Source organism: Peromyscus eremicus, chromosome 13 (assembly GCF_949786415.1).
Source record: "Peromyscus eremicus chromosome 13, PerEre_H2_v1, whole genome shotgun sequence".
Taxonomy (NCBI): Eukaryota; Metazoa; Chordata; class Mammalia; order Rodentia; family Cricetidae; genus Peromyscus; species Peromyscus eremicus.
This window is the reverse complement of record NC_081429.1, coordinates 9,602,195-9,620,654: the sequence shown is the minus strand read 5'-3', so window position 1 is coordinate 9,620,654 and position 18,460 is coordinate 9,602,195. Positions and strand designations below refer to the sequence as shown.

General features: G+C 54.6%; 1 protein-coding gene across 1 annotated transcript in view; it reads right to left on the bottom strand.

Annotated features, from left to right (window-relative positions):
• Crocc2 (ciliary rootlet coiled-coil, rootletin family member 2) overlaps positions 1-18,460 on the bottom strand; it is a 60,615-nt gene continuing 42,155 nt past the window's right edge. The window contains exons 22-32 of the mRNA XM_059278627.1: positions 17,439-17,656; positions 16,748-16,907; positions 16,228-16,395; positions 14,659-15,016; positions 14,256-14,434; positions 13,286-13,406; positions 12,490-12,623; positions 5,122-5,217; positions 4,572-4,718; positions 1,942-2,073; positions 1-69 (exon numbers count right to left, since the gene is read on the bottom strand). Of these exons, the coding sequence (XP_059134610.1) occupies positions 1-69; positions 1,942-2,073; positions 4,572-4,718; positions 5,122-5,217; positions 12,490-12,623; positions 13,286-13,406; positions 14,256-14,434; positions 14,659-15,016; positions 16,228-16,395; positions 16,748-16,907; positions 17,439-17,656 (1,782 nt within the window). The remainder of the gene's footprint in view (positions 70-1,941; positions 2,074-4,571; positions 4,719-5,121; positions 5,218-12,489; positions 12,624-13,285; positions 13,407-14,255; positions 14,435-14,658; positions 15,017-16,227; positions 16,396-16,747; positions 16,908-17,438; positions 17,657-18,460) is intronic.

Sequence of the window (18,460 nt, the reverse complement as noted above, 5' to 3'; positions counted from 1 at the left end):
CTAGTCACTGTGGGCCTGTCGCTGCCGCCGCCACACTTCCTGGTCCAGCTGTTTCTTCAGGCTAGCCACCTGGGGACAAAGTAGAGCCTCAGTCAGGTGGGGGAGCAAGTCCAGGAACAGAGCTATGGAGAGTTGTGTCAGGAAGGGCTGGCGGTGTGTGTGTGTGTGTGTGGGGGGGGGGGGGGGGCTGCAGTTCATGGCGCCCAAGGGAGTGCATGGGATAGAAACAGCAGATGGACAGGCAGAGGGACTCATCAGCTTCGGCCTGCAATGATGAGCATCTGTAAGCACCCTATGAGTAGTGAAGGCGATTTTTTTTTTTTTCTGTTATGGCCAGAAATGTGCTTAGAATGACTGGGTTAGAATAAGCCTTGCTAGTGGGTCATGGACACTACGCCGGAGGTAACACTGGGCATCCACTTCGCCTCTCTGTATCCCTTTCCTTTCCATAAAATAAGGGTTTTGACCACCAGAGGTTCTAAGGTTCTGACTCAGCAGTTCGGCTGGGGCAGGCTCAATGCACACACATACTTGTGCGAGTGCACTGTACGCACACTCCCAAGCTCTGTGCTCAGATGCATTTTCCCAGCCCGCTAAGCTAGCTGCTCACATGCTGATGTTCTCCCTGTGACTCAAAGGACAGGTACGGGGCCACCACTGTTAGCTGTACGCCACAGGCAGTCTCTGCATGTCACTGGTGACGGCCAGTTTTACGGTTACCCCTGACGGGAATCATCCTCTCAGGGACAGGGCAGTGGAGGTCCAGAACCCATGTTCTACCACTCATTGAGCTGCAGGTGATCCGTGGGGCTGCTCATAAAAGGGCAGACAGACACACAGAGTATGCTAAGAGCCAAGGCTCCCAATAGACATCACGTGGTTACCCTTGCACGGGGTGCTATGGGAACAGGGGTTCTTCCTTTCCCCTTATGCATCCCCTGCTCAGAGGACCTGGGCTCCTGGCCCTACCTGTCTTTCCAGGACCTTCACCCTCTGCTGGTGTATCTGCTCACGGGACTCCAGAGCCTGTGTGGCCTGCAGCTGGGCCTCCTGGAGCCTCTTGGCCTCAGCTGCCAGGTCCCGCTGGTGCTGGGCAGCCAGCTCTTGGAGCCGCTGGGTGTGGGCCTGTTCCAGCTCCGCCATCTGGGCCTGGAGTGAGAACACAGACCCTGAGGGCTGCTGGGATCCTGGGGTCAGGTCCAGTGGGATGCCCCACCCTATCTTTGGGGCTGCACTTCCTGTCTTGGCCCCACTGCTTTCGGCTGGGGTGCTGGCCCTGGCCCAGGACCAGCAACAGACTGGAGCTGGCATACATATTCAGCCCACAGGTTTTGAGTCCAGGCCACCTGTTGAGGGTTTTGCTGGGCTGGAGCCCAAGCCACAGGCCCCAGGAGTGGGCCTTAAATCTGTGTGAACAGCATCCCAGGTTCCCTTGGAGGTTACTGAATATTGATGATGATCCATCCTCCCTAAAGGTAGTCAGCTGGAATGGGGGGTGTCCGTGGCAGAAGGGGGGACTGAACCCTCAAAGGAGCATAAGCTGGTATCAAGCCCTGGGCCTAGGAGATATGTATGGCTTCATCATGGTGGAATAGGCCTGTCTGATCCTCCTGTTTCTTGGGCCATTTTGCAGAGCCTGGCTCACAACCCCCCCCCCCCCCCCCCCCCGCCCCAAGTCCTAAAAGACTGCTCTCAGTCCTGACTCCAGTTCTGTCTGGAACTCTGAGGGGATCTCTGGTGGACTCACTGTTGTCTCGGCCTCGGCTTGGCACTCGTCACAGCTTGTCCAGCTGCCTTTTCTGTACATGTGCATGTATACACATGTGGCATTCACAGGCATGGGATACACATGGGCGCACCACTTGGGGACCGCACCCTTTGAATCTGCCCCAGGTTTATCCCCAAGCGTACACAGGGCAGGGCTCCACTGGCTCAGCTCACCTGCAGCTGCTGACTCTGCCGAAGGGCCCCGTCCACCTCCTGGTGTAGACTGCTCAGAGACTGCAGCAGCAGCTCCTTCTTGGCTCCCAGCATCGCTGTGTCTTCCTCCTTCCTCAGGGTCTCCTGCTCTGTCTGCAGGGAGACGGGGAAGACCCGTGGTGGGATCTTTTTAGGGTCTATCCGGAAGAGGTGCAGTATCAGGTCAGACTGCCCTCCGGAGAGTAAAGGGTGCTTCTGGGACGGACTCCAAATCTCCCGGTGGAGTTGGCAAGATTACTGCCCCTGCCCAGATCTATTGGCATCTGCAGCCATAGTAGGAGATAAGGAAAAGGGGCCAAGTGTCTGCCCTGTTTTGGACCAGCAGAAGTTCCTGCAGTGATCCTTGGTAAGGGAGGTGGCATTTGAAGATCCATGCAACTCCTACCTCTTGCAAGACTTACTCAGGCCTCTTGAGCCCTACATGCCCCTATGGTCTTTTGCAATGCACAGGACCTTCTAACTCTGCACACCCAAAGCCGTCGTCACTGTCACAGTGCCAACAAGCGTGTATCAAAGTGGCACAGCTGTCTTTGCCATCCTGGGACAGACCCCTCCTTGTCACCCACTCCCACCAGGATGGGTACAGGACAGGAGGAGGAGCCTGTAGGTTAGATATGAGACATAATCATTTCCCGTGCGGAGGTCAGGGATCCTTTTATCTTGCGGATGGAACCTCTGGAGGACACAACTGACGAGGAATCCTCTCCCTTGAGAACGGCAGAAGCCTGCCTACCCACCCAGGGAGCCTAGAGTATCTGCATGGTGCTCTCGGAAACGCAGGGGATCTCGGCTTCATAGTCTCACCAGGCTGGCCATCAGCAAGGCAGGACTAGAAGCAGGGCCTTGTTCTTAAGCCGGACTGCCTCTTTGCTCAAACGCTGGGCCTGCTTGCTGCTGGTCTGCTGGGGGTCATGTCCAAGTGCCATGCAGCTCCCTTTTCAGTACTAGGCAGACCTACTTGTGCCATCTGGGGCCTGGAGCCCAAGCGAAACTCTCAGGACCTTGGGATACAGTGAGTTGTTTGCATGGGCAAAGTTATAGGATCAGGATCTGAGCCTTAAAAAAAAAAAAAAAAAAAAAAAAGAAACTTTCTTCTTTAGCATTGAGAAAAACAAAGAGTCCTCTCCACTGGAAAGGGAACCCTGTTTCTTTAAAAAAGAATCTAGTTACACTGCTAGAAATGCGTATTATAAAGAGAAGAGAAAAGTGAAATCCAAAATAAATAAATGTCCACATCCGGGTTTCCCCTCCTGAGACACCAATAAAGGGTTTATGGGTTTGTGGGCCCCTCACAGCTGACCTCCTGGAACTAATTAGCTGTTCCTGCCCTCCCCCTCTTGGGCCCCAAGGACCCGACGCTGGCATTGTGCCCACAGCTAGCTCTGTTGCCCCTAGACAGTGCCACCTCCAGGAAGGCACTGATGCTGTTCCCCACCCCTGCTCAGCTGGGACTAGCACATCTTTCCCTCCAGCAACTACAGTAAGATCCTGGTGACCCTTTCCCGCTGACACCACCTTCCCTTTGTGGGAAGGCAGGTAGCCTTTTATGGACAAGCTGGTTGGTGGCTTTTGTAACCACCCTGGTCTGCTGGCTCCTGTGCCCTGGGCAGGCTGGGGTGTAAGGGTGAGTAAAGAGGCCTTGAGGGGGCGGCCTACGTTGGAGCCCATGCCTGAGGCCTTCAACATCTCAACACAAATGTTCCTGCTTCGCTGCTTTGCAAACGCAGACACAAAGCCCCAAGCAATCAGGTTGCTGACGCCACTTGGCCAGCCTGGCAGATTTTATCCTCCCCTTCTCCCTTCCACACTCCATCCTTCATCTCCCTCCTGACTCTTTCTCTGGGGCCAGTCCTCTGGGCCTTTTCTATCTTAGAGAGGGCAGTGAGGGTATCAGAGTTCTGTGGCCACAGCCTAGCCCTGTACTCTGCAAAGCTAGCTTAAATGAGCCGTGTCCTGCTCCTCTCTGCTTCTTCTAGTGGATACCAGGCTGCACGAATTCTGTCTTGTACCCTGACCCGTGCTGAGCAATGACCATCCATAGCCCTACGCAGCATCAAGACCACTGGGTCTCATTGTATGGCCTGCCTGTTTGCTCTGCTCTACATGTGCTGGGTGGGGGTGGGGGGCGCTCTCAATGGGAAATATGAGAAGGGGACAGGCAATGACCATTGAGAAAGGCTTGCAGAACACTGTATCTGCCGCCTCACCTGCTGCCCCTGACACAGCCCATGACATCCTTCAAAGTTGGGTGCTAGTTCCACTGTGAACAGGACCCAGGAGCCCAGGAGGTAGTTTGGGCAGAGCTGGCCACAAATTCAGGGGTGGTGCTACTAATCCACGGTACTTCACCTTCCTCAAAGACAGTCAAGATAGGGTGCCTTGTCACCACCAGAGGTCTCGACAAGGTGCTTGGAAGCGCTGGGGCTGCCTCTGAACTTGGCACCATGGCTAGGCCAGAGGTAGACACTGAAGCCTGCTGGACCAACCTTTCTTTTCCTAGCATCCGCTCTCAGGCCAGCCGTGGATCTTCCCCACTTCTTGCCGCTCTCCCCTGTATCTCTAGGAATCTTCCCTGCCTCAAAAACAAATACCTGTATGAGGCGCGTGCGCAGCGCCGCGAGCTCCCCCTGCAGGCGGGCCCGCTCGGTGCGCAGTGAAGTCGTTTGCTCCCGCAGGGCTCGCCTCTCGGCCCGCTGGGTCGCTGCCGCTTCCTGCTCCCTGTGACTCCGTAGAAGCACCTGGGTGGGAAGAGGCTGCATGGGCATGGACCAGGAATGGGAGATCCTTGGCCTCTCGGAGCCAGGCATTCTGTCTGAGGACGGTCTTGGGCTCAGCTTATCTCCCCCCGCCCCGCCCCCCAAACTATGCATCTGCTAATAACCCACCCTTCTGGAGGTGCCTACTGTGGAGTGAGAAAGTCAGCCCTCGGACTCCCTGTCCCTCCAACCTCAGTTTTCCTGACAGTCTGTCATCTGGGAATTGGATGCACAGTCGACTCCACACCTGCCTCTGGCATCTGCCTAGGGCCTTCTTTTTTATGCTGAAGAACTTTTTAGGTATTCGGATGCAGCGCCTCACCACGGTGAGCCGGTTCACTGCCTCCCGGCGACAGGTATACCCTGTCCTCCTGGGGTCCCTCACCTGCTGCAGTGGCCCCAGCTGCCTCCCCTTCTCTGTAAGGCTCTGGCTGTGTCTGCTGCTCTCTTCCAGGGCCTGGCGCAGGGTGTCCACTTGCTCCTAGGAAGGGAGAGAGAGAGGAGTGGGGTGAGGGTGGGGGAAGCATGAGAGTCACGGCCTCTGCCCGAGAGCCTGCAGGTGTGTGGATGTGATAGACAAGAACATGGTCGAGGATAAAGTGCTGTGCACCGGTTAGTGGTTAGTGCAACAGCAGAGGGGTGGAAGGCTCCTTCAATGTCCTCTGGCTTCATTAAGAAGGACAGAACAGGGGCTGGAGAGAGATGGCTCATGGCTTAAAAGCACTGGATGCTCTTCCAGAGGTCCTGAGTTCGGTTCCCAGCAACCACATAGTGGCTTACAACCACCTAGAATGAGATCTGGTGCCCTCTTCTGGTGTGCAAGCATACATGCAGGCAGAACATTGTATACACTATAGATAAACAAATCTTTTTTTTTTAAAGATTTATTTATTTATTATGTATACAGTGTTCTACCTGCATGATGTCTACATGCCAGAAGAAGGCACCAAATCTCATAGATGGTTGTGAGCCACCATGTGGTTGCTGGGAATTGAACTCGGGACCTCTGGAAAAGCAGCTAGTGCTCTTAACCTCTGAGCCAACTCTCCAGCCCTAGATAAACAAATCTTAAAAAAAAAAAAAAAAAAAAAAAAAAGGCCGGAACAGGCTACCAAGCACCCTAAACCTGTCCCTTGGGCCCAAACTAATGACTTTGGGTCATTGAGGGTGTGTGTGTGTATGTGTTCATATGGGCTTGTGCACATGTGTGTGCAGGTACATATGCTTGTGCCTGTGGAAACTAGAGGATGCTGTATATCGTCCATGATCATTCTCCACCTTAGGGTTTGTAAAAATTTATTTTTATTTTATGTGTAAGAGTGTTTGCTTGCATGCATATGAGTGTACCACATGCATGCTTGGTGCCTGCAAAGGCCAGAAAAGAGCTTTGATTGGATCCCCTGGAACTGGAGTTACGGAATGTTGTGAACCACCCTGTGGGTACTGTGAATCGTACATTCCTGGGTTCTCTGCAAAAGAAGCAAGCGCTTTCAGCTCCTGAGCCATTTTCCCAGCTCCTCCACATTTTTTGAGACAGGGCATCTTACTGAACCTAGAGCTCATTTATTCCACTAAGCTGGTCGGTCAATGAGCTCCAGGAATCCGCTTGCCCTCTCTTCGAGGCTGAGGTTACAGGCACACTGCTGTCTACGTTGTGCTGGTTCTCCTATCTGATCATGCTGGCCACCACGGTTTTAATATTCTCCTTCAAAATTTTGTTAGCATATCTCAAATATTATCTACCCTGTAAATAGACAAAACCAAACCCAAAGCGCCCAGCCAACATGCAACCATCAAGCCCACACAGAAATAAAGACCCACATGAAATTGATCTAAGCAAGCCATCCTCTGTGCCAGAGCCCAACCCTCCAGGGAGCATGTGCGCAAGGGACACACAGCAACAAGAAGTGACAAAAGAAGCCAGGGACACCGGGAGAAAGGGTGAGAATTTATACTCCAAACTTCAGGAAGACTGGGATGTAGCTCAGTGTGTAGAGTATGTGCCTAGCATACATGACGTCCTGTGTCTGATCCCTTAGCACCACATAAACCAGGTATGATGGTGTCTGCCTGTAAATGAAGTGCTTGGGAGGTGGAGGCAGGAAAATTAGAAGTTCAAAGTCATCCTTAGTTATGTACCAAGTTCAAGGCTAGCCTGGGCTACACGACTCTGAGAAAACAAAACCAACCAACCAAACAAACGAATGAAAGCCACTGCAAGGACACACACCAAATCACAGCTAGGGAAAACGGAAAGAGAGCTCAAACACCAAGAGATCACTTTAAAGAAGTAGGAAACTGCAGCAAAAACAATCAGATATGGTATTATTAGTGATAAGAGCTGGAATGAGTAATTGAGATGGAAACGGGAGAAGAGATGAAAGTTGGTTATTTGAAAAGACAGACTTGGGGTAAGGCAGATTAGGAATAACAGAGTAACAACGACAGCAAACCCTGCAATGGTCAGGGACTATGGGGCATACGATTCCAGACACACCTCCACCCAGTAAACCATTGTGCACATACATTCATGTACCACATTTGCATACATGTGTAAGTCAACTGAGGCCCAGGTTGATATACATACAGGTTCTTGGCATGCCTAACTCCCAAATGACATACTGATCCGAGAAATGGCAGAGACAAAGACTGGCCAGGACCGGAGGGGATAGCGTGCATGACAGGAGCTGTAGGGTGGCATAGTTAGCCTTTCTTGAAAAGCTAATTCCCGTGCAGTTTCTATCACTCCAGTGATAGACAAGGATAGGAAGCTCAACACTTCTTTTTATAGCAGGACATATTCTTAGCACAGATAAATCCAAACACATGTGACATCACTGAGGAATTACAGCTGCAAACATTGACAGCAGCTGGGCCCGCATGCCCGCGATGTGAGCCCCAGCAAACGTGCGCCCCCAAGGCAGACCAGGTGCGCCCAGACTTGGAACCCAGAGCTTGGTCCTAAGGCTTCTTTATGCCAGCAGGAGAGCGAGCGAGCGAGCGAGCAGTGGGCTGTGTAAAGCCAGTGGAGATGTTCAGGGTGTGTTTGCCACAGGGGAGGCCTGGGCAGGAGTCCAAGGACTCTTCAGGCGCTGCTAGGACTCTGGGGCTGTGACCTGGTGCCAGTCCCACAGAGAATGTTAGTGGCCTCTCCACTGGGGCATGAGGAATGTGTGCACAGGGGGCAGTTCTTGGTTCCTCTGCTTGAAAGCCCATCCAAATGCATGTGCCCTGGTGCTGGTGGGTGTATGTCCTCATGCTGCGGACATGGCTGTACATGCAGCTGGGTCCCCGGGGTAGTCCTGTGTCCTGTCCTTCTGCTGGGTCCCTAGGACAGTCCTCTGTGTCTATCATTCTGCTGGGCTCCCTGAATAACCTTTGTGTCCCATTTTTCTGTTGGGTCCCAGGATAGCCATGTGTGTCTTGTTGTTCTTCTAGGTTCTCAGGGCAGCCCTGTGTGCCCTGTTGTTCTGCTGGGCCCAGGAGTAGCCCTGGCAACGGGAAGGAGTTGCTCTCAAACAAGACTTGTACTGTTTGCATAGCACAGCCTACCATTTAATTAGAAAAATATGTTTTTAATTAACTTTTTCTTGACAAACACATTGGCTTATGTGAACGGGGGTGGGGGGGGGTGGGGAGTGGGGGGGGGGGAGGAATCAGTCCATGAAAGTGAAAGAAGTTGTGTAAAATGCAGGGCTTGCTTTGGAATATGCCCTAGGTTTGGCAGAACCAGGAGGGCACTAGGCCAGCCTTGTGGGGGCTGGCAACAACCCAGCTGTGGCAAGGGGGCACTGGGAAGCCATAAGAGTAGCCATGTCCCCAGGCCTCCAGCTGGCCGAGAACAAAAGGCACTTTTCTAGGATTATGAGAAAAAGATGGCATAATGTTGATAGGTTTTAGGAGACTTCTATAAAAAAAAAAAGTGAATCTTCATTGAACTGAGAAGTGGCTATGGACAGAGGAGAGCAGAGAGACAAGGGGAGATATCCAAATCCCAGGGAAACTGACTCATATGGATGAGGTGGCCCCCCAAGCCCCCCAGGACCCCACACTGGCAAGCTTGGAGCAGAGGGCACCTCAACAGCAGCGTCACTAGGAAAGCAAGCCTTTGTCTCTTTGTTCCCAGGCAGAGGGTCTTTGGAAGGGGGAGACACTGCTCTGATGCAGGCCGACATGGTTCCCCACACCTTTCTGCCTTTTCCCTCAGCCTGAGATGTCAGGATGGAGTCTCCAAGTTCCCACGGACTCTTCTCCCACTCTAACTTCCAACAATAGCAGAGTTCTCCTCCTTTCAAAGACAGGCAAAGTAAAAAAAACCATGGAAGAGTGCCATCCAGAGGGGTTAGGTTTGCGGTCTGCTAACCAAACTGAGTATTGTTTTTAAGGTGAGATAGGGCAGGGGCCAGAGGTCCAATGATCAGAAAAATGACAGTCACAGCCCACGATGCAGGGAAGACTGATGACCCAACTTCTGGATTTGGAGGAACAGTGACAGGAAGAAGAAGTGGGAGGCAGGGCCAGGAGTCCAGCTTAGGACCCAGTGTCAAGAGTCTTGAGTTAGACAAAGCACTAAGAAGAGACTGGTGAAGAAAGCGGGGTTGTTTGTTTGTTTGTTTGGTCTATTTTTACACTGGAGATTGGGCCTAAGGCCTTGCATATGCTGATGAGAGCTCTACTCTTGAGTCATATCTTCGGCCATTTTCCTATTTGGTTTCTTTTGAGTCGGGGTTTCATGGCTACCCAGGCTGTCCTTGAACTCCATCAACGTTTTAGGTAGTCCTTGAACTTCCTCAGCCTTCCCGCGTCAGCATCTGGAGTGGCTGAGGTTACAGCCCTGGCTGAGATGCTTCTGAAGTGGCAAGGACTGAGAGCAGAAGGCAGGTGCCTGGACCCTGCTGGTGCAGAAGCTCACAGCAGACAGGAAAAGGTGGTAAGAGGGACTGTGGCAAGCCAACATTTTGGTAATTCACATGGCCCTGGCTAACTTGGAGCTCTCTTGTTATACAAAGCAGGCTGCCTTGGAACTTGTGGCAATCCTCCTGCCGCTGTCTCTTGAGTGCTAGACTCACCATCACACCCAGACTTGGCAACATTTTTTGAATTTTAAAGACAAGCGAGCCTTCTGGCTTCCACCTTAGAGAGAGCTCTAAGAGAAACCTGCAGAACTGTCGCATCTTGGTAATGCATCTGAGACGGTGCTCAGAGGGCAACAAAGGACCTGAAGTCTGAGAGAAATCAGGTCCCTCCCAGGGGAGCAGGGCCACACAGTGCTTCCTCACCAGAGCTATGATGTCATCTGGAATGCCCCGTACAGTCGAAACCATACCAGTCAGGTTCTGAGGGACCCTTGCATCTCCCTGCTGTGCTAAGATCATGTGAGGTCACAGAGCAAGGCACGATGTAGGGGGTGTGAAGGCTACAACTCTGTTGGTGGGTTAGCCACACAGGAGGCCTGCTGCTCAGCTCCATCTAGTCACACAAGAGCTTTAAGCTGGGATCAGAAGAGGAGCAGGAACTGTCTTGAGTTGTCTAGCTCATATTGTCCTTCTGTGAGTCAATCCAAGAGGGCCCATGGTTGGGAGCCTGAGTCCTAGAAGCTAAATGGTACTTGGCCCAGGCCCAAAAACCTCAGCCTTAGAATGGCAAAAAGCTGGACTTGCCCTAGCAAGCCTGGAGGGCCTTCTACGAGGCCTTTGGTGGGGATTCTGCCAGCTCTCCCCAGAAGAGGCCCTCTGTGCCAGTGCTGTCTCTGATCATGGGCTTCCTGCATGAGGGAATTTAGATCATCGGCTCATGGTCGGTCACACGCTGCAAAGTCACGGGAAGCTTTTGGCCAAGTGTAAGCTGTAGCGGGTAGAGAGCCCAGGTCTGTGGCAGAAAAGGACATGGAAGCTCAGGGCGCAAGCGTGGGATGTGGTGGCAGGCAGCCTCCCAGAGGTCCATCTAGAGGAGATTCAGGAACAGACAGATCCTCGGCACCAAGACACAGGCAGAAGCAGTAGGGAAGAGAGACAAAGACCCCTGCTCCGGACATGGAAAGTGGACCTAGCCCAGCGGTGGGAGGACCCCTGAGCACAGCCAGCAGTGACCACCTTTCAGATGACCCTGGAGGAAGATCTGAGAACTGAGGCTGGAGGAAGACAGGAAAACCAAGAATGAACTTTCTGTTCACGGATGAGAAAGCACAAGTCTAAGAAAGCTCAGAGAAGCAAGCGTGGACGCAATCCGAGGAGAAACCGTTTTCTCATCACGTGGCCCTTGTCAATAGGGTAAATGCCTGAAAAGGCGAAGGTGTATAGAAACAGCTGTGAATGAACATAAAGGGCAAATGAATGCAGCGGGGGCCACCGTCAGCCTTGAGTCAGGTAGGACTCAGGACAAAGCACTCAAGTGGACCCAAGGCCATTCTCCCCTGTGCACTGGGGTGGGAACACTCCATTAGGAAGAGCACACCACACACACACACACACACACACACACACACACACACACACACACACACTTCACAGCAGCTGTGTTTAGAGGGGTCTTCCTGAAACCTCCTGGGCAGATGAGGAAGCTGCTCCTGGAGGCAGGACAGCCTCTGTCTTCTGCCCTTTATCTCCCTGCAGGAGGCTCCTGCCCACCCGACTGCTCTGTACAGAAGGTCTCTGAGGGTGGCTAGACTCCCCCCATGATCCCTGCGTGGGGGAAGGGAGTGTAGCCTAGGTAAGGCTGGTGACCAGTTTGGCCTAGTATTTGTCTCTTCAGCTGATGCTTAGATAGAAGCCTGTGGAACCCATGACATCTAAAAGCTAGCATTCACCTGCAGCCCCCTCCATGGAGGGGTACTTGGGGACAAGTGACCTGTAGGTTTTTTTTTGTTTGTTTGTTTGTTTTTTTGTTTTTTTGTTTTTTCGAGACAGGGTTTCTCTGTGTAGCTTTGAGCCTTTCCTGGAACTCACTTGGTAGCCCAGGCTGGCCTCGAACTCACAGAGATCTGCCTGGCTCTGCCTCCTGAGTGCTGGGATTAAAGGCGTGCGCCACCACCGCCCGGCGACCTGTAGTTTTTAACTCCATTCCTGTCCATGGTTGCCAACTTTATCCCCCTGGCAATAGACCTGGGGATCCTGTTTCCCTGATATTTGGGGGAGACCTTCCAGCTGGGCATGCTCTTCCCTACACATCTGGGTCTGCCCAGAACATCTGGGAAGGCCTCAGCTGTTCTCTGGAGTCCTGCCCCTGGGCAGGGGAGGCTTAGCACTTGCTGCGTTACTCCATCTGTGGTCCATGGTAGAGCCCCTTACTGAGAGGGCAGAGGGAGGCCAGAGCTAGGTCCTGACCTATGGCCTGGCTGCTCCCTCTCTAGGGTTTCTAGGCCCCATTGCAACTCCAGCGGCTACCCATGACACAGCACCCGACATGGGAACACGTGCTTGAGTCCCTCGCAAACCCTTTTGTGATGGAGGGACACAGAATGAAGGGCAGGCCAGGAGCAACAGCAAAGAGCCCTGTGAGGATCTCAGAGCTAAGCAGGACCTCCCTGTGCCTGCCCATGGGACCTCAGATAAAGGGGTGGACCTGGAAGGCAGGAATCCATCCCTAGTTCGGCCCCTTGCCAGCTCTGCCCTTACCAGAAGATCTCAGTTTCATGGATTTGTAAAATAAAGTTGAGGACCACTTCCAAGATAACTGTGCTGGGGAATGGGCCCAAGACCCACGTTCTGATGACCACATCTCTGATTTGTCTGTAGCCACCTCCCAGGACTCCTACCTGCATCCTCCGCCTCTCCTGGCTCGCAGCTCGAGTGCTTGCCAGGTGCTCTGCTTCCAGCCTCTGGAGTGCCTCCTTCTGCAGGACCTGAGCTGCCTGGGCACTGTGCAGTGCACTCTCTGCCCTGCGCTGGCCTGGATGGGTTGGGGGGAAACAATGTGGCTTGAGGCTCCCACGCTTGGCAGATCTATGGGGTAACTGCCACTTGGCTGTGCCCCTCCCCAGTTCACAGGCTGCAAGTAGACTGGGTAAACTGAGGCGAGTGACACCTGGGTGCAGGGCTGAGAGAGGCTCCCCATCTCAGGTGGGGTGCGGGGAGTGGTCCTGGGGCTGACCTTCTGAACGTGGGTCACTGCTCCCTGTGTCTGCCCTGCTTTCTCTACCCTTAATCCTTCTCTTCTTCTTTCCTGGGCTTTGGGCCATGCCTCCCACTGCCTTTTTAATGGGGGGCAGTAAGTTTAAAACAGCGGGGGGTGGGGAGAATTAGCAAAGGGCCTCTCTGAGGAGGTGACAAGCAGAGTCATGTGGATTTCTGGAAGGGAGGGTGCCAAGTAGAGGGCACAGCTGCAGCTGGCCCGAGGCAGAACTGCAGGAGGCGGGGACATGGCCAAATTCAGCAGGTCTCAGAGGTCTCTGGAGTCCACCCCTCTAATGGGAAGGCATCAGTGAGGAAGGTGGAACAGAGCCATCCTGGGCATTGGGCACAGTCCCAGGCCTACCCCAGAGCCCTCCTGAGGCCATACACTAAAAGAAGGGACACGGAAGGGGCCCCCCCTCATGGGAAGGAGAGGTTCACCTTCCTCTGCATCGGCTAGGTCCCTCTGTAGCTGCTCTACACGGTTCTGTAGGTGGATGCGCTCACTCTCTGCCTCACTCAACCGGCTGCTCAAACTGGCCACCTGGATGCTAGAGTTATCCTAGGCAGGAAGAAAGAACTCAGCAGGGTGGTCTGGCAGGCAAGAGGGAGGGGGCAAGATATTTACTAGTGAGCTGGGAGGCCAGGCAGGCAGCTTCTGGTCTAGCCCATAACATAGGGGGCAGGGTAGTGGGGTGAGGTAGTGGAACCCTACACTGTAGGGAAGGCCAGCTATAGTGGATGGCCGAGCTCACACACTAGCCTGGGAGGCTGGAGAAAGGGCAGAGCCTGAAGAACCTAGATTTGGAGCATGGACACAGAGTTGGGGAGCTCCCAGGAGCGGCCATAGGAGGCTGGAGCAGTAGGCTAAGGATTAAAGCTGAGAAACCTGCCCCCAGGTCTAGCACTGCGGGAAGGGGGAGCCCAAAGAGAAGAGACAACCCCTGTGGTCTCTGTGATTGTCTGTTTGTCCCAAGGAAATCATAAGGGGACAGCCATTGTGTCCCTGGTGGATTCCTGGGACCAGAGGCATCAGTGAATAGGAGAGGAGGGTGTCCCCCTGTGAGAGACTGTGGGGGAACACTCAGGTGACCTGGCCAGGTGTATAATGCAGTGTCCTCAGACTCTGGAATGGCCCAGCAGGGCGAGCTCCAGGGCATTTGCTGCTGCCTACTCTGAAGGATGGTGTAGCCCTGGGCCATGGGAGGCAGTTGGATTTGAGAGGTGGTGGCATTGCTGCTGTTTATCAGCACAGGGCAGTCTAAAAACCAACCATAGAGTATTTCCCAGGGTCTCAGCAGGCCCAGGAATGGACAGCAGTTTTGAGTGAGTGACTGAGTTCCTCCCTGCCTCCCAGAGTCTCTGGGGGTATATGCCCATGTGGGTGTAGAAGATCTGAATCCCTCTTTACCCGCTCCTGCTGGGCTTCCTGAAGCTTTTGCACCAAGTCCCTCAGGGCATCCCTTACAGAGGCCACATCTATTATCTGGGAGTCAGGGTCTCCAGGTACAGGTGAGGGCCATCGGGATGGAGAGTAGGATCGAATAGTGGGGCTGGCCCTTTGCTGTCCAGGGCGAGTCTGGGAGCTTCCTGCAGGAGGTGAAAGCCGAGGGAATGTGGGTAGGGACAGACACATAGATGTCCTGCGCTCTTCTCTCTGCAGCTCCTGCCCTGTAGGAGCGGGTAGCAAGGCTATAGTAAACACAGACTCCTGAAGTTGTCGGCACTGGTCTGGTCTCATCATGTATGTTGTGAGGCCTCAGGAGAGGTTGGGGAACTCAGGTTGGGGACAGAATAGAGTGGAAATCACTGACCTGTTGTGGGAGAACGGGACCTCTCTGGAGAGGCCAAGTGGCTCTGACTCCGGAGCCCTAGGCCACTGCGGAGTGTGGAGCAGAGCCGACCCAGCTGGGCCTCCGCATTGCGCCTAGCGCCCTCAGCCTGGGCCAGCTCCTGCTCCAGGATGTGCACTCGGCTACAGGCATGGTCCAGGCTGGCCTGAAGGCTGTCGGCCTGGCCGCTGGCCTGTTGTAGCTTCCTGGTGAGCTTGCGCAACTCGGCCCGCAGGGTCTGCTCGGCCTTCTGGCTCTCACAGAGCTGCCCCTCCAGCTGCTTTACCTGGGCCTCCCTGGCTGCCTCGACTCCAACCAACTTCTGCTGTAGCCCTAGAACCTGTAGGAAGGACGCTGGGACTCAGGTGTAGGATTCTGACTGGATCTAGGCTGGCTGGACCAATGGTTCAGCCAGGCCAGTGAGAAACCCTGTTCTGCACTCAGCATCATCCCAAGACAGGCTATAGCTGGAAGGTACCCTAGCTCGGTCTCCTAGTGTATTTAGCAGGTGGCTATACCTAAGTCAGGTGAGATCTGCCCCTCAGCATCGTGGCGTATCTTTCAGCCCCAGAGAGCTCTGCTGGCAGCTGTCTGCAAAATCTCAGCTAGCTAGGGCCATAGACCGGCTGCCCTCTCCTGCTAGGGACCCATCCCAGCCTCTCCTCTTCATCTGCCGCTTCAGAGCCTGGTCGTGACCAAAGTGTGCTTTGTTACGTTTCTCACCATGGAACCATAGCTGTACCCTAGATACGTGTGCATGCATGATCAGGGGATGTACATGCTGTGGGGAAGAGGGAAAGGCAGCCTGCCCCCTTCCCCTGAGCCAGAGCAAGGGGGCCTGGCCCCATCTCCCTTTCTGGGTGGCTGCAGCGTAACAATGGCCTTATTCACGGAATGAGGTGTGGGGCTGAGGTCATTCTGGGTCATATGAGCTTGGGAGCTGAGTCCCCACATTCTAGGCATGACTGGTGTTCAAGATGGCCAGGCATGCCATTTGGGTCTGAAAGCTGGGGACTGCTGGGCTCAGAAAGGCCGCTCTGTCCCTGGAGGCATGCAGTACCGTTAGCACACTGAGCTACAATCTCGGCTGTGGCTAAACAGTGTCTTGGGAGCAGGCGTAGGGGCTATGTGAGTCTGGGGCGCGGGGGGTATGTGTGCATGGGTTAGGCATGTGTGATGTGGACAGGCAAGGGTCTAGGCATTAACTAACTCAGTGTCCTGAGGCCTCCCAACCTGGCTCCTGCCCAGAATTCTGCCCAGCACCTGGGCAAGATTTGGCTCTTTCCTAAGACAGATCTGGGTAAATTAAGAGGCTACAGCGTAACCAAACCCTTGCCCCCCTCAGATCCCTTTCACTTGCCCCCTGCTGCACATGGTCAGGCTATCACGGGGACAGTGGATAGAGAGAGGAAACGGGCATCTGGCCTCTTTCCACCATCCCTACTCACTGCCTCCTGCCTCCCCCATAGGGGTTCCCAAGGACCTTGCTTTGGTCCCCGTTTGTACCAGAGCTCAGTGGTTCCCCCTCAGAGGGACAAACAGCCTTCCTACCTCCTTCTGGGCACCGTCGCGGGCAGCCTGGGACTCAGCTACCTGCCTCTGCAGCTCCAGTGCCTGCTGCAGGTTCTTCTGTCGCTGCTGGGCATCCCTGGAGGCTTGGGCCTGCAGCTCACTCACCTCCCGTCTCTTCCTCTGGTTCTCAGCTTCCAGTGTCCTTACCTAGAACATGGGGGGCAGTGCCGAGGGGTCAGGGGCCCAGCAGCTCCAGTGACCTCTGCCTCCATTTAGGACCTGTTCACGTTCGAGGGACCTCAGTTCTGGGCAGAGGGTTTTGGGATCCAACCTTTCTTACTCTGCAGACATACACCTTGGGCTCCTCTTTGGGTGAACGTGCTGACTGGGGAGTATGGGAGGCTTCTGTGAGTTAGTTATGGCTCTCACTGGGGGGGGGGGCTCTGGCCAGTGTCACTCCACACAAAGAGCGGGGTAGAAACTGGCCCCCAGGGTGCCTATGAAGCAGGAACAGGGGAGGGGGACCCGGGACAACCTGGTTGGGTGGAGTCCCCCTCACCTGTCTGTGGCGCTCCTGGAGCTTCCGGCGGGTATCCCCCTGTGCCCTTTCCAACTCCTGCAGCCTGGCCCTCAGCTCACAGGCGTCCTTCTGAGCTGCTGCGTGGGCCTCCTGAAGCACCAGCAACTTTTGCTCCTGCTCCTCCTTGGACCGCTTGAAACTAGGCAGGGCGCAGGCTGGCTGGACACTGGGCCCAGAGCTCGGCAGACAGACCCTCCCCAGGGAGGTGCTGTTCTCAGAGTGCACCCTCCACACTGTCCTAAGACATAACCTCCGCGGGGCTCCCCTTACCTTTGGCTCAGAGGCTGTCCAAGTCTTAGTAGCCAGAAACATGCCCCTGTCCCCTTTCACCTCTCAGCTCCCCTTTAGCCCACCCTTCCTTACCTCTCTATGACACCCCCAGAGACCCCATGTCCAGCCCACTCACAGGGACTCGGGTTCCTTAGCCTGTTAGGCCTGCTGGATGGGAACTCCTTGAGGACGGGAACAAGTTGGCTTGGTCCCTAGCCTCCCTGGATAGGCTGGCATTTGTAGGCATTTTAATCTGGGCAGCTGAAGGTTGCCTTCACTCTCTTTCTGGCCCAGCTCATTGGCTACCCCTGCCGTGCCCTCTCCCCACGGCCTGGTTGAGCAGCAGGGCTGCAGGCTCCTCCCCTAACTGGTCTATAGGGTACCTGTCCTACCGTCCTACCTGGCTTTCTCTTGCTCAGCCCTGTGGATGGTGGCCCGCAGCTTGGTGTTGGAGTGTTGCAGCACACCCTTCTCTTGAGCCTCATCGTCCAGGGCCCGGCGGGTCTCCAAGGCCTCCCTGCGAAGCCCCTCCTGACTCTCCTCACTGTCCTGAAGCTCTTGGCGCAGTTCAGCCAGCCTTTCATGGGCCATGTTCAGCTGTGCCTGCAGCCCCTCAGCCTAAGGCAGAAATATGCTCTAGTGACCAGCTTGGGGACCATGGGGCTGCTGCTCCCGGAACCAGAGGGAGAAGAGGATTCTGACTCTGCCTGAGCATCCCTGGGTCACCCAGCACTTGCAAGAGAAAGCAGGTCCCTCAGGTACAAGGCCCAGATAGTGTTCACCCTGACCCTTCCTGGGGCTGGCTCTGTCCTGTGTTCACTCTGAAGAACTCTGAAATGTGGATTGGTGGTCACCGGGCTTTCCTGGGGCATGGCTTTGTCCATACATCAGCTTCGACTACAGATAGCCTTTCCTGCTTGCTAACCCAGGGCCCACACCTCCCTTTGGATAACTATGTAGGTAGTGGGTCAGCAGCCTGGTGCTTAACACCAGCCTCAATAGAGTCCTGAGCTCAACCATCCCCTCCAGCCTCCTTCTCCTAATAGTGTGTGGTGGGGGAGATGGAGTGGCAGAGGGAGAGCTCAGGCACCCGTGCCCTTCAAATTCTCCAGTAGACTCAGGGCTTCTCAGGCCAGGCTGCTCTATGAAGCAGGAAGCTATAAGCATCATAGGAGTCTTCAAGGCAGGGCTCAACCCATAGGAGCATGGATACACTCAGACATGAGGGTGACCACTTAGTACCTCCGTGAGCTGACCCAGGGAAGGCAAGGGGCCATGGATGTAAGTTCCCATCTCCTGCTGGCTGGCCCAGGGTCCAGAGGGTGACCCTATCATGCCGGAAGCAAGGGTAGTGCCTGCACACTGCAGGGGTACCAAGTCCTGGTTTCCTGCCTTGGAGCATGGAGCATCTCTGGGCATCCA